Source organism: the organism of the source record quoted next, unplaced genomic scaffold, assembly GCF_019419815.1.
Source record: "Pyrus x bretschneideri cultivar Hongxiangsu unplaced genomic scaffold, Pyrus_bretschneideri_v1 Contig19, whole genome shotgun sequence".
NCBI classification, from domain to species: Eukaryota; Viridiplantae; Streptophyta; class Magnoliopsida; order Rosales; family Rosaceae; genus Pyrus; species Pyrus x bretschneideri.
Window position 1 is genome coordinate 248,428 of NW_025999490.1, and position 14,390 is coordinate 262,817.

Here is a 14,390-nt window from a genome sequence, read left to right on the forward strand (position 1 = left end):
GAAATTTCAAGTCCAATTGGAGAATGTTAACTTTGTTTCCCCTCTTACATGGTATATAATAAGGCGCACTATATTATTGCATTAATTAGGTGGTATATATAGTAATGTCATTTGTCCATCCTCAACTTATAGGTTTTATTTTTTTTTTCATAAGATGTGACCACCGAAAATTTATTCACGAGTAGATGTGACCGAAAGAATTCTAGGGTTTGACCCCCACAACACAATCCCTTATTGATTTGGATGGTAATTTGTATTCAGAATAATATATAATGGGATGTGCTATCCACATACCCCTTTTTACTTCTCTCACATCTTTTGTTAATTTATGTCTTTTAATCTTCTTCAATTCATCCAATCCGACGACCTAAAATTAAAAGAGTGTGAGAAGTAAAAAGGGGTATGTGGATATCACACCACTATATAATTTTAAGATAAAAAAAAATGCCAAACAAAACAATTTAACCCAAAAATTTTCAAATCTAGTAAAATACATTGATATCTTGAGTCCTTGATTGCATGGAGTGTGAGCTTGGATCGAGTAAGCATGCATTTCATTATTTGAAAAATATAATCAATGGCCATCGTGTGCTGATTCTATTGAATGTGTAGTTACAGATGACAGACTACAAATGACAACAGGCATTCTTTTCTTTCAGAGCCCAAAGAAAAGGAGGAGGATGAACCAAAACCTCATAGGCATTCTTTGTCGTTTTACTTCTCAAATTATGCACCAAAGACATATGATTCTTCTCAAACAATGAACCCACCCCAAGAGCAATTAGATTAAGCACCTTTTCTCATGCCAATAAATTGATTACATATGGGGTGATGTGCATTTCCATCTTATTTGTAAATTACATTGTGAGTCTGCGACGCACAAAAAAAAACTACAATATAATGAAAATATAACCACATTTACATTCTCTTTGCTTGAACTTATTCTCGAGATCATCCCGTTGCATAGAAGTTATTCTCTACAATAAAAAATGACTTATGACATGTAAAGAACAAATATTGTAGTTCTTTCCTACTAACCTGAATCGTTTTATCGTACAAATTTCATAATCGGACTATTCATTCTCTTTATTATCATTTATCATTTCATCTTTAGAAAATTTTATTCGATTTAGAAATCGTTACTCATTCATATAAATCGAAGAAATTGATCATTCATAACTTGTTATCATAATCATTGGTTTGTTTGACACATAAATTAACTATCTCTAGAGTGAATGCTTTTTTTTATTAAATTGATCTTTAGATGATGGCAAATAACACGAATGGTTTCGATTATTCTTTTTCGACAGTAAAATGATGCCACATTAGTGGGAAAGCCCCCTTTTTGAGGAAGGACTAAAGTTAGTGTTTCAAGATATGTTGATAAATAATATCCTGGGAGATAGGATATTTCTTTTCAACCAATTGTGCCTCAAGTTCAAACAACACTTTTCTTTCAGTGCAACTTAGATTAGTAATACCGCTCAACATAAATATTGGTTATGAATATATAGTGTGAAGTGTGTCATTAAAAGTCAATAAATAGATCAACCAAACCCAATGAGGTGGAACTCCTACACTGGACCCAAATCAAGTACAAGGTTAGATTGCAGGTAGCAGGTTGGCTTGCTTTGTAAAAATACCTTATAAACTTTGTCAAACTTGTTGGGGTCCCAAAAGTAAGAATCTGGTAACTGCTTACTTTTCTGTTAGAGAAAGATTAATTAAAACAAAAATTAAAATCTCTCATCAGTTATGAAAACAACAAAGACAAGACGCAATTATTTTAAGGGTTTCTCATCATCATTTCATTTGTATAAATACCAGCATTTGAAGGGTGGTGTCCTTTGTATGATCCCATAATATTATCTAGGAAAACATTTCGTACCATTTTCTCAGCAAATATTAGTTAGCCCCTTCTCTTTCCATGTCCCCTTACTCCTCCTTTCTCTCTTTCTGTTTTCCTCTCTCTCTCTCCCGCACATATAAAGCGATCAAATATATCCCAACTTCTTGCATCTGACATTGCTAGAAACGCAGAGAAAAACAGAGGAAAAACAGAGGAGTTTAGGTATGGAGGCAATAATGCCGAAAACGGCTCTAATATGGTCAATCTTCATGGGATTTTGTAGCTTCATCGTAATTCATGCCTACGCAGATTCTCAAATGGGTTATCGTCAGTTTCCCAGTGGCAATTACAACGATCATTTGCGAAAACTGCAAGAGTTCAAGGCATCACTCATCCGCCATGATTCGATTTCTGTTGCACCATCTTCAATCCTACCCTCCCCTAGTCCTAGCCTTATTGCTCCGCCAACGGTAAGTCAATCCCTTTGTGCATAAATTATAGATTTTTATTTTGTAATTTGGTTGTTTAATTCTTGGTTATAATGTTGGGATGGAGTCTTTGTTGTTGAAATTATGTGTAACTTGTTAGCCCATGTTGTTGAAAAATGGGTGATGGTTGGTGCAGGGGAGCACTAGTCCACGTGTTTATCACGTGACATCGTACGGTGCTGATCCGACGGGGAGCAGAGACAGCACTGATGCACTTGCTCAAGCAATGGCTGATGCATTTAGAGGCCCAACTGAAGGGTTCTTGATAGAGGGAATTGCCAATCTTGGAGGTGCCCAGATCAATCTTGAGGGTGGCCTTTATCTGATCAGCAGGCCCTTGAGGTTGCCTGGAGCTGGAGTAGGAAACCTTATGGTATGCTCCAATTTACGTTATTTTCTTAAATATTGATAAAAGTCTATCATAAAGTTTCCACGAAATTCTGATACACGTACGTTATGTCAAATGGTCATCCTATGACTCACCTTGTGGAATTTTCCTAGTCTAATATATGTTTCCTAATTGTTGGTCAAATACATGTCAGCATCATGATTTGAATTAAGTAATGTGATTAGCTTTATGTAATACTTGTTTAACTTGAACATTCTTGTTTTTATGAAACAGATTCATGGAGGAACGTTACGCGCCTCGGATGATTTTCCAGCTAATGGTTACCTAATTGATTTATCGCCAACATCATCCGGTAACATGAAAGAAGAAACCAAAAAAGAGAGCTCAATGTCTGCGCAGCTTTCATCATCATCCTACAACTATGAGTACATAACTCTCAAGGACCTATTGTTGGACTCTAACTACAGGGGAGGGGGCATTTCTGTCATAAACTCACTTAGGACCAGCATAGACAATTGTTACATAACACATTTCACCACCAATGGGATCCTAGTCCAAAGTGGCCACGAAACCTACATCCGGAATTCCTTCCTAGGGCAACACATCACCGCCGGTGGTGATCATGGCGAAAGGAACTTTTCAGGGACTGCGATTAACCTAATGGGGAATGACAATGCTGTGACAGATGTGGTGATTTTTTCCGCTGCCGTTGGCATTATGATTTCAGGTCCGGCCAACATACTTTCCGGGGTCCATTGCTACAATAAGGCCACCGGATTTGGCGGCACGGGAATTTATTTGAGATTGCCCGGGTTGACACAAACACGAATCGTGAATTCGTACATGGACTACACCGGCATTGTTGCCGAAGATCCAGTGCAGCTTGATATCTCCAATAGTTTTTTCCTTGGTGATGCATACATTGTCCTAAAATCAATAAAAGGGGTTGCCAATGGGGTCAATATTGTAAACAACATGTTTAGTGGGTTCAATAAGGGGATAGGGATTGTTCAATTGGACCAAACAAATGGGCCTTTCAAAGAGGTTGAACAAGTATATGTGGACAGGAACAATGTGAGGGGTATGAACATAAAGGGCACAGTTGGAAGGAGGTCTGTGCAAGGCAATGGGAGCTCATGGACCGTAGATTTCAATCCAATTTTACTATTTCCTAACCTTATTCGGCACGTTCAATACACGCTAAGTTCCGGTGGCAACGCGTTCCCAAACCATGCCCTGAGGAACATGTCGAATAACCGTATTGTAATCGAGTCGAATGTGGCGGTTCCGGCTTCTGTTTTTGTGACAGTTGATCAAGGAGTGGCAAACTGAAAGCTAGCTGACCTAAATTTGTGTCAAGATTATTGACTGGACAAATTGTGAATAGGTTGGGGAGGATGGCAACATTTTGCCATTTTCTTTTTGATCATTTGCCCTTTTTTTAGTCATGATTTATACTATTAATTATACCACAGAAGATATATAAATATATTCATATACATGTTGTAACTTGTAATAGTAGTTTGAGTTAAAGAAATAAACCAAATACGATACATCTGTAAAACTTAGGCCACAATGTCTTGTTGCTTTGTCAAAGGTCATGTTTTGAATATGGTTCATTGCTGAATTTGTGTACTAGAAATTGACGAATCAAATAAAAGGCTTTTCTTGTTACACGTGACAATAACATTTCAACACAAGTCAAAATTTTAAATGATTAAGTAGAGATGACGAGGGATTGAAAATCATTCGGAAACAATTTTAGAGAATTTATAAAACAAGAGCAACTTACGTGGAATGAAATGTCACGTGAAAGTAAACTCGTTCCATACTCTGGTGATGATATTTTACATATAGTTTTGAAAAACATGACAATGTGATATCGTGGGTGTGGACGTGTACACATAATAATAAGGGATTATACAAACAAATGTCAGGTAGAAGTTGCGTGGAGTAGGAAGCCGAGATGACCAAAAGTCCAAGCTTTTGAATAGATAGTGGAACTAATCTTTCTATTCTATATATATGCCGAAGGTGGTTGGCCATTAGTCATGACTCATTCGTCAATGTTTTATTTTTTTCATACATACAAGCTACTTAGGTGCGGAGTGAGTTGAACACAGGACCTCGATGCTTGGGCAAATATTTTTGAAAAATTGATCGTTTTAATGATTCTACAACATCCAAGTGTTGAACTAACCAATTCAAAAAAAAAAAATTTTGAATCTATAAGAGTGAAATAGTGGGTTTACTAAGATGATATGATGAGTCATTAAAAGCGTATAATTAGTTGGGCAATCAAAATCTTTAATTTTTTTACCATTTTAATCAATTACTATTAACTACTGATGGACTTTTCAAATAAGAGAGTAGAGACTTAAGGTTACCGTTGAAGATTTATTGAGAGATTATAACTCAAGTAGTTGATGTGTATATTCAAAACCAAAAACTAAGAATAAAATCAGGCATCAAATAAGCCCAATAGAATTGTGACTGATCGCGGAGTTTGTTTTGCATTTATATACTTAGAATTATCGTTGTAGCGTAATGTATTTGTATTTTTGTAAGTGATTTTTTAAAGCGAAAATCTCAAAACCTCCTCTAGCATCTTTTAAGGACTCTCGCCTGCTTGCTGGAAGCTTCTGGGAAGAAAAAAAAGAAGAAGATTAGGCCTAGTTCGAGATATGCAAAATTTTCAAACTTTTCTAACCTCTTGTATTCTGTGTAGGATCAATACGTTGAACGGCGAAAACTTTTCTCAAGCTTCATTTTGAAAGTGTGATCTCAGTTCTAATTCATTTGTTTTTTACTCAAAAGATATATCATTCTCGTTAAATTTTTACACTATAATTGAGATGCAGGAACTTTTACAATTATTGTCTCTGATTGTGAATTGGACAAGAGTAGAGGAGGTATATATTTCTCAACTTTGATATCAATTAAACTTTGCGTGTTTCAATATTTTCCTTCTACGTTCTTTTTTTTCTTGACTTTTTTTGGTACTTTTTATTTTTTATTTTTATCCAAATACCTTCCATATATGTGATCCTGGATTTTAAGGCCCAAAAATGTTTGGGCTAAATCCTAACTAAAGTTGATAAGGTTCTCTATCGTTTGGTATGCAGACGGGACGGGACGGGACAGGACGGAACGGAACGGAACAGAGCGGGAGCAAAGATGCCCTCGGATGGAAACAAGGAGGAAGAAGAAGGAGACATAGAGGTTATAATTTTGTGTTCCACGAATGTGGAACGAGTCGTTCCAGGAGGGTGAGGTGGAACGAAAATTCAGCCAAATCTCGTCCCGTGGAACAGCTCATTCCACCCGTTTTAGGCGCACCAAACGTGGGATGGAACGCCTTATCCCACTCTGTTTCGTCCCATCCCACGTACCAAACTGTACCTTCACAAGAAATTAGGCCCAAATAAATAAAGAATTGGGTAATTGTCGGCACATCTAGGAGTATATAATAATTTCACCGTCCAATCTTATTTAACGCTTTATTTATCTGTTATCGGTCCAAGTGCTTATCTTAAACCGAAGAAGAAAAAAAGTCATGTACATAGAGAAAAAGGGAATAGATCCATTTTGGATCCTTTTATGGGGATTCAAAGAATTAATCAATTGAGTTCGTTTATTGTACATTACGTGGTTAAAAATCATATTGAATTTTGAATTTAAAATTGAATATAAATAGTACTTAACGAAAACTGACCGCACGATGTACGATAAACGGACACAATTGATTGATCTCTGTATCCCCACAAAGAGGATCCTTGGCCGAGAAAAAGAGAAATGATTGATACACACCATTTATTACTTTCTACACTCTTTTTAATTCTCGTTATTGAATTTCTGCTCTAATTCTCTTTTGATTTGTTCAATTAAATGATGAAAGCATAAAATGTTGATATTTACGAGGTGAAAAAAGGTGCAAAATTCATTTCTCTCAAATGAAAAAAAAAAAAAACATATACTTATAGGTAATTTTATTTACATATTTATTTTTACTTCTCATATAACCTTCTCAATTTTCAATCGTCAAATCAAATGAACTGAAGATGATAAATGACTATAATATAAAAAAGGTGTTTGTGAAGTAAAAATAGGTGTGTGAATAGCACTATCCAACTTAAATCAAGCAAAACTTGGTGCGATTTTGCATGCATACTTATATGTTAAAACCGACAATATTCACTTATCAAACATTTAATCCTATTATCCTAACCTAACAAATCAATGTTCACCATCTGAACTCTAAACATAATTGTTTGGGCCCAAAATAATATTATTGGGCCAAGCTTATATTTGTGTTCGGTCCAATGCTTTTCCAAAACTACTATGGGCCGTCCAAGCTGTTATAAGTGGCCAATCAGGTCGGCCGAGTCCTGTTGCAAGAATGATTGATTTGGATAAGAGTGAAGAAGTCGAGTCTTGGTACAACAAGGAGGTTTCAGAGTTGAAGGTGTTGGGAATTTAGGAGTGAATATGATTCATTATAGAGCTTGGTTCAGAAACATATTGGAACTTAGATTGGCCGAATCCTAATCAGATTAGATTTGGGAGTTTTAGTTCGGATACATCTCTGGTTTGGCTAGGAGTAGGTTTGCTGCTATATATACACAGGGGAGTGCATCATTCAAACCTTTCTCTAACTCAACACACAAACTGTCCTGCGCAAACTCTCGCTCTATGCGAAACCTCTCAAACACCTTTAGATTTTTATTTTCTTTTTCTGCTAACACATCTTCAGTTTGGATAAACAGCACTATTGCCGCAGAATCAGCAGACCCCGGAGCACCTTCAGTTTGGATAAATAGCATGACGTCGAGGCAGACTGGTTATTTATCCAAGTCTTGGCCAAGAAGGATTTTCGAGTTCTTGCTGGCAGAGGTCATCTCATTAGCCTTTTTGACAAAGTGAGGTGTTACAGATTACAGGGCTTGGCACATTGAACACCGAGTTGTTTTATGATTGGATATTCACAAGTAAGTTTTAGAGCTCGGCATCTTGACGACCGAACCACATTTACCATCAAGACATACATCTCTTTTGAGTACTTGTGTCCGTATAGTTTGGTATCGGTTCGGCATGCTTATACTTTTACGAATATAATCATCGTGACCGAACCCGACGCCGACAATCTGTGAACTTCGCAAGATTAACAGCCTTGTCTTCAGGCTGTAGAACCCGAAGGTCGAGACGTGTTCCTTCCTCGGCTGCAGTCGCAATATCAAGAAGTCAGCAGCACGCCCAACGTGACATCAACACATTTTACTCCTCGGCCGAGCTCGGCCGACGAGTTGGCACGCCCCGCACACAACCGAATGACGTAGTTAGCTTATTAATTACTCGGCCTGCGCGCCACGTAGGCTTGGTAGTTTTTAGGGTCAACAATTATATCAGATTGTCTCGTTAAACAATATTGAGAAATTAAAATAAACATTTTGTTCACTAAAGCACCTGCATAACCAAATTATCATAAATTAAAGCACTCAATCATAGACAAGCATCATACATGCTGTACTTAAATGCACATTGAAGAAGATATGGACGAACCAACTTGTGAACATGGGACTCATAATTGCAAGAGTAGAGTCAGTAGACTAAACCTGAAAATTAACTTAAATGTGAGTTAATTAGTACTGTCACAACACTAAGCTTTTTATGGTATACATCACCAACTCCTCAATGCTCACGAGTAATTTTTTAGTATACTCTCCACGCAGTGTTATAATAGTTTCTAATTATAATTTAAAAGTGGAATATATCAATTTTATCGGTTACTCATATTATAACAAATAAAATAATAGCACCACGTGACGATTTTTTGGGTATGCACAAAAATTTCTTCATGCCCACAACCGCGCAAGAAATAGCAAATGCATAGAATACAAGTCTCAACCACCCGCTTAGTGGTCCTAATTAATCGAAAGCCAACTTATTCTGTGTTTTTCTGTGAAATAAAGTGTAAAAGGCCTCTCTTTAGTGCTTTGCTTTCCATGCAGCAAAAAACGAGAAAGAAAGGAAAAGCAAAACTAATAAAACAAAGGGGTTTTTGCAGGATCGGTTCTGATCCTCTCGTTCCTACAGCTAAGCTGGTTGTCAGCACATGCTTTATGCTTATGGAATTTAAGGCCGGAAATTGGAATGTAGGATAAGAAAGAGGATTCGGATGTTGAAACGGCAAAATGTACTTAAAGATTTGTACAGACGCTTTAACTATGATTCTTTGATCAACTAAAATGCTTAATTGGAAGTAATCAACTCTTAGACGAGTGGTATTTAGTTTTAAATTGTTAAAATTGATGTCAAGTTCAAGAACTCCTTGCATTATTTACAGAAGAAGAAAAAACGCATAGATTTTATGTCTTTGTAATGCCAGATTAATATTATGTCGATTTGCATTGGCGAAGAGACTTACATTCTAATCATGGCATGTTAATTTACTTACAATGTATGAGTATGTTTCTTACTCCTGTGTATACTAACACAAAAGGAATATGCATAATTATGTGAGTCCCATCAATTTTGAGTATGTTTATCTCATACTCAATCATTCACATCCATGTTCCTTCTAATACCTCATTCCTTCATATCCTCATACCACATAAGTAAAACATTAATTAGTGGATTAAAATTCCATCATATCGATCATATCCAAATATTCATAGCCATATTCCTTCTAATACCTCACTCCTTCAAATCCTCATACCATAACATTAATTAGTGGATAAAATTTTCATCATATCAATTCCTAGTCATTTACAGCTCTATTCCTTCAAATACCTCATTCCTTTAGATTCTCATACCATGTAAGAAAAACATTAATTAGTGGATGATATTTTCATCATATCATACGCAATCATCCACAGCTCTATTCCTTCTATTACCTCATTCATTCAGATATATATCTTCATTTCATGTAAGTAAAACATTAATTAATGGATGATATTTCATCATTTCTTGCTTGTAAAGGTTGCTAAAAAAATTTCACCAACAAAGCAAATGGTGGTAAATAACATACAAACTTTAACATAAAAAAAAATAAAAAAAAAAGAATTTAACAAATATGATGACAGATAATAACAACCATATAACTAAGTAACAACCGAAAGGGCGAGAAAGCAAAAGACTGAAATTTTGTTCCCTTTCTCCTTATTTTTCAACTTAAAATAAGCCTAAACCTTTTTCCATTAGGCTCAAAACCCAAAGTTATATATAAATAGGAACAAGTAACGTATTTTTAGCAAGGCTCAAGAGACCCAAAATTCCAAAGACCAAAAGACCCCAAAAAAACTCACATCTCTCTCTCTCTCTCTCACAAGGGAGGCGCATTTCAAAGAGTTGTTCAGAGCAAGGAAAAATGAGACATATGATGATGTCATCAGCAGCATTGTTTTTCTTCTTGTTATTATTGTTGGTAGCAGAAGAAGCTTCATGTTCCTACAGGCCTCAAATGCTATCAGTATTCCAAGCACAAGCAACAAAGCTCCAACAAAAACCATCCACTTTCTCATTTTCTGCAGCTTCAAATGTCACAGGGGTAAGATAATTACAATGTTCATTCAGTTTTGTTTTATTTTAATTTCATTGTATCTGAATTAAGTTCAGGTTGATTAATTAACTAATTAATGTGGGTGATGTATGATTAGAATGGGAGGGTGTTTTACCCAATCGAGTATGGGGCAGACCCGGCTGGAGAGGAGGACAGCACAGCTGCCCTACTCAAAGCAGTGGAGGAAGCCTTTCAGTTGAAATCCGGGCTTGAATTGCTGCCTGGAATCACTGACTTGGGAGGAGTTGCCATTGATCTGCAAGGTGGAAATTACAAAATTAGCCAGCCTTTGATTTTTCCTTCAGGTGGTGGCAATGTTGTGGTCAGTAATTTCGCTTCCTTTATCTCTGTCATCTTGTCTGTGTCATCACGTCGTACAAGTTCAAGAATCTCAACTGCATATCTGTGTCATCGTGTACAAACAAAACATATAAAAACAAGTTCAAGAATATTTTGTTTTTTTTGTTCTTTCTTCTGGTAAAAATTAGACCGTGAAAAAGTAAAATGAAAAATTACCAATGAGAAATAAAATATTAAATACTCATCGTGGCCGGTAAATAAAGCTACTTACAGAAAAAGAAGAAAACTTTGGCAAATGGGTGACTCCCACGTTGCCATGTTGTTGTTTGTGCACCGGCTTTCGTGCATGGGAGCACAATAACACATAGAACTTTAGTTGGTCAAGTCGTAATAGTCCAGTTAAAGTTTTTTCTCAACTGAAATCTACTCTCCGACCTCTCCGTCCTGAAAATTAAAACCTTGGAGTAATGCATCCACCAAATGCAAACCCCACACAGATTCAATTTTATATTAATTCAACTTCAATTTTCGATGATACATTATTGCAGACGTTGTCGTTGTCACCTGTCAGGAAGAAGCTTCGCTTGATTAAAAATGAACTCCGGTTTATGACTTTGCCCGTGATCCTTGTTTTAGATGTTTGGAGGGTTTTTTATTTTTATTTTTATATTTACCGATACCTTTTGTCGTTAGAGGTTGATTATTAGATTCTAAATTAAGGATTTAACGGCCAATATTTCGATGTATAAACTACTTCAAAATATATTTAAAAAAATTCATAAACTATAACACACATATGTGACGCAAGATTTTAATGAGTTATTAATTTACCGTTAAAATTCAATCTTACTATTCAACTTGTTACATCTAAAAATGAAATAAAAGTCAGTTTTCCTCTTTGTTTGACAAATTAAACTCTCTTTTTCTATATGAAAGATTGACAAAGACTCTTCGTCAGTCTTTGGTTAACAAAGGAGATTCTCCTAAATACAGCAAATAGATTTTGCTTTTATAATATATTATCAATAGGGCTGTATGCTTTCATGTGCACCCAATGTCAATTTACTGGAATTATCTTAGATGTTCATATTTTTTTTTTTGTGGACATGAAAGTATTTTATATGGTCTCAAACTCTATATAGGTACGAGGAGGAACCCTTCGTGCCTCATCCACATTTCCTGGAGACCGCCATCTCATTGAACTATGGTCACAAAATTCCCAAAAACAGAAACAAAAATCCTCTATTGCTAATAATTATTTCACAAATGAAGCCCAAAACAATGAAGCAATCTACTACGAGGACATCACATTCCGAGACGTTCTCTTCGATTCGGGCTTCCGAGGAGGAGGCATTTTCATCGTCGATTCAGCCCGAATCCGAATAAACAACTGCTTCTTCCTCCACTTCACAACAGAGGGCATTTTGGTTCAAAAGGGCCATGAGACCTACATATCAAACACCTTCCTAGGGCAACACTCAACGGTTGGTGGTGACAGCGGCGAGCGGCAATTTACTGGGACTGCCATTGACCTAGCCAGCAATGACAATGCCATAACTGACGTGGTAGTATTCTCAGCTGCTATTGGTGTTGTTCTGAGGGGCCAGGCTAACATGGTCACTGGTGTACATTGTTACAATAAGGCCACAGGGTTTGGAGGCATAGGCATTTTGGTAAAATTATCAGGAAATTCACAAACCAGATTGGATAATTGCTACTTGGATTATAATGCAATAGTTATGGAAGATCCGGTGCAAGTACATGTCACAAATGGATTCTTCTTAGGTGGTGCAAATATAGTGTTGAAATCTGTCAATGGAAAAATATTTGGATTAAATATTGTAAACAATATGTTTACAGGGGGAGGCTCACAAGTTCCTATGGTCCAGTTAGAGGGACAATTCGGGGATATTGATCAGGTGGTGATTGATCAGAACAATGTGAATGGGATGAGCTTGAAATCAACGGTGGGAAGGTTGAATGTGGAGGGCAATGGGACGAAATGGACGGCTGATTTTTCATCTGTGTTGGTCTTTCCCAACAGGATTAGTGATTTTCAGTACTCGTTTTATACAAAAGGGGACACCAAGTTTACAGCACATGCTGTGACAAATATCTCAAACAATGCGGTGGTTGTGGAGAGTGAAAAGGTTGTAAATGCTGTGGTTTCTCTGGTTGTTCACCAGTAGATTAATATATCTAATAAGATCAGAAGTTCGATGCATAAATTTAATCATTTACTGCTTGTAATAATACTTTTCATAAATTTAATCAGTACTCTCAAATTTTTGAAATTTTGTAGTGTTTATCACCGAAGTTTATGGTGTTGTATAGCTCATAATTCTTATCACAAATGGTCCTTGAAATTGACCCTCATTATCAAGATGGTTTTTGAAATTAAAAATCAATCAATGTAGTCTTTGAAAATAGTTGTCGCCAATCAATGTGGTTCTTCATTCACAATTCTGTTAAAAATTCCATTAAGTGCTAATGTGGCACATAAATGGGTCCCACAAGATTTATCCGTTTTATCACAGATGGTCCTAAAAATTGACCCACACCATCAAGATGGTCGCTGAAATTAACCCACACCATCAATATGGTCCCTGAAATTGAAAATCAATCAATGTAGTCCTTGAAAATAGGTGTCGCAAATCAATATGATCTTTCTACCACAATTCAGTAAAAAAATTTGTTTTGTGCTGATGTGAGTTTAATAATTAATTTAAAAAGTTATCTAAATACCTTTTGCACAATGAATTATTTTATTTTATTTATTTTTTTATTTATAGTAGTGCCTACTTCGAAGAGAGATCTCTTCCATAAATTCTCAAAGGCACAAGGGTTAACCAAGGCCTAAGAGGGGGTGAGGAAATAGTTTTCAACCAACAATAGACGCCCCTCGGTTATAACCTCATTATCTCAAGGCAAACCTCACCGTTCTTTGCATCACCAAACCACTAGGGAAGTGCCGAACAAGCTCTCCAAGATTAAGGTTGTGAAGATATTGATCACCTAAATGTTAACGGTAATGTCCTAGAAGTCATTGTCAATGGGCCAAGACGTCGGCAAAGGTGATCTCGATCTAGGTTCAATTCGGTGAAGGATGTCGAAGTGTGTAAAGATTGGTGTATTGAGATTTTTTTAATAGAGAATAGAGAGCGAATGACGTAGAGAAATGTGGACTGGGATCGAAGGTGATTGCAGGACTGGGTTTTTGGGTTGACAATTTTTTTATTAACTATTAAATTATTAAGCGTACTTGTAATTTTTTAAATTTATTTAGACTTATGTGACCCATTTATTGTCATATTAGCACATAATATAATTTTTTACAGAATTGTAATTGAATGACTACATTGATTTGAGACACTTACTTGCAGGACTACATTACTCAACTTTCAATTTCAGGGACCATTTTGATGTCATAGGTTAATTTCAATGACCATTTGTGAGAAAAAAATGACTTATGAGGCCTATTTATATGACACATCAGTACTTAACAGAATTTTTAATAAAATTGTAACGGAAAGACCACATTGATTTGCGACACCTATTTTCAGGAACTACATTGATTGATTTTCAATTTTAGGAATCTTCTTGATTGTTGGGGTTAATTTCAAGGATCATTTGTGATACAACCCTAATTCAAATGAAGAAATATACGTCAAAGGTAAAGGGAAGTAGTCATTGCGATGCTCCTTCTTGGATTACTCTAGTTCCTTGACCGGTTAATTGTCAAGATTGGCTGAATTACCAAGGCAGCTACCCTAATTAGAATACTATAAACGAAAAAGACATACTAAATTAGAAAAGATAAAAACATTTTTAAATGATACATTTCTA

At 36.1% G+C, this 14,390-nt stretch overlaps 2 protein-coding genes across 2 annotated transcripts; both read left to right on the top strand.

The window, feature by feature from the left end:
* Positions 1–1,805: 1,805 nt before the first annotated feature.
* Positions 1,806–4,250, top strand: LOC103953243 (polygalacturonase QRT3). Its single transcript, XM_009364979.3, has 3 exons — positions 1,806–2,319; positions 2,474–2,710; positions 2,960–4,250. Exons 1-3 carry the CDS (start codon positions 2,074–2,076, stop codon positions 4,016–4,018), a joined length of 1,542 nt encoding a protein of 513 aa, XP_009363254.1. The 5' UTR covers positions 1,806–2,073; the 3' UTR covers positions 4,019–4,250.
* A 5,571-nt stretch (positions 4,251–9,821) lies between these two features.
* Positions 9,822–12,821, top strand: LOC103953242 (polygalacturonase QRT3). Its single transcript, XM_009364978.2, has 3 exons — positions 9,822–10,232; positions 10,342–10,566; positions 11,687–12,821. The coding sequence occupies exons 1-3, from the start codon at positions 10,053–10,055 to the stop codon at positions 12,731–12,733; spliced, it is 1,452 nt and encodes a 483-aa protein (XP_009363253.1). The 5' UTR covers positions 9,822–10,052; the 3' UTR covers positions 12,734–12,821.
* Positions 12,822–14,390: the final 1,569 nt, after the last annotated feature.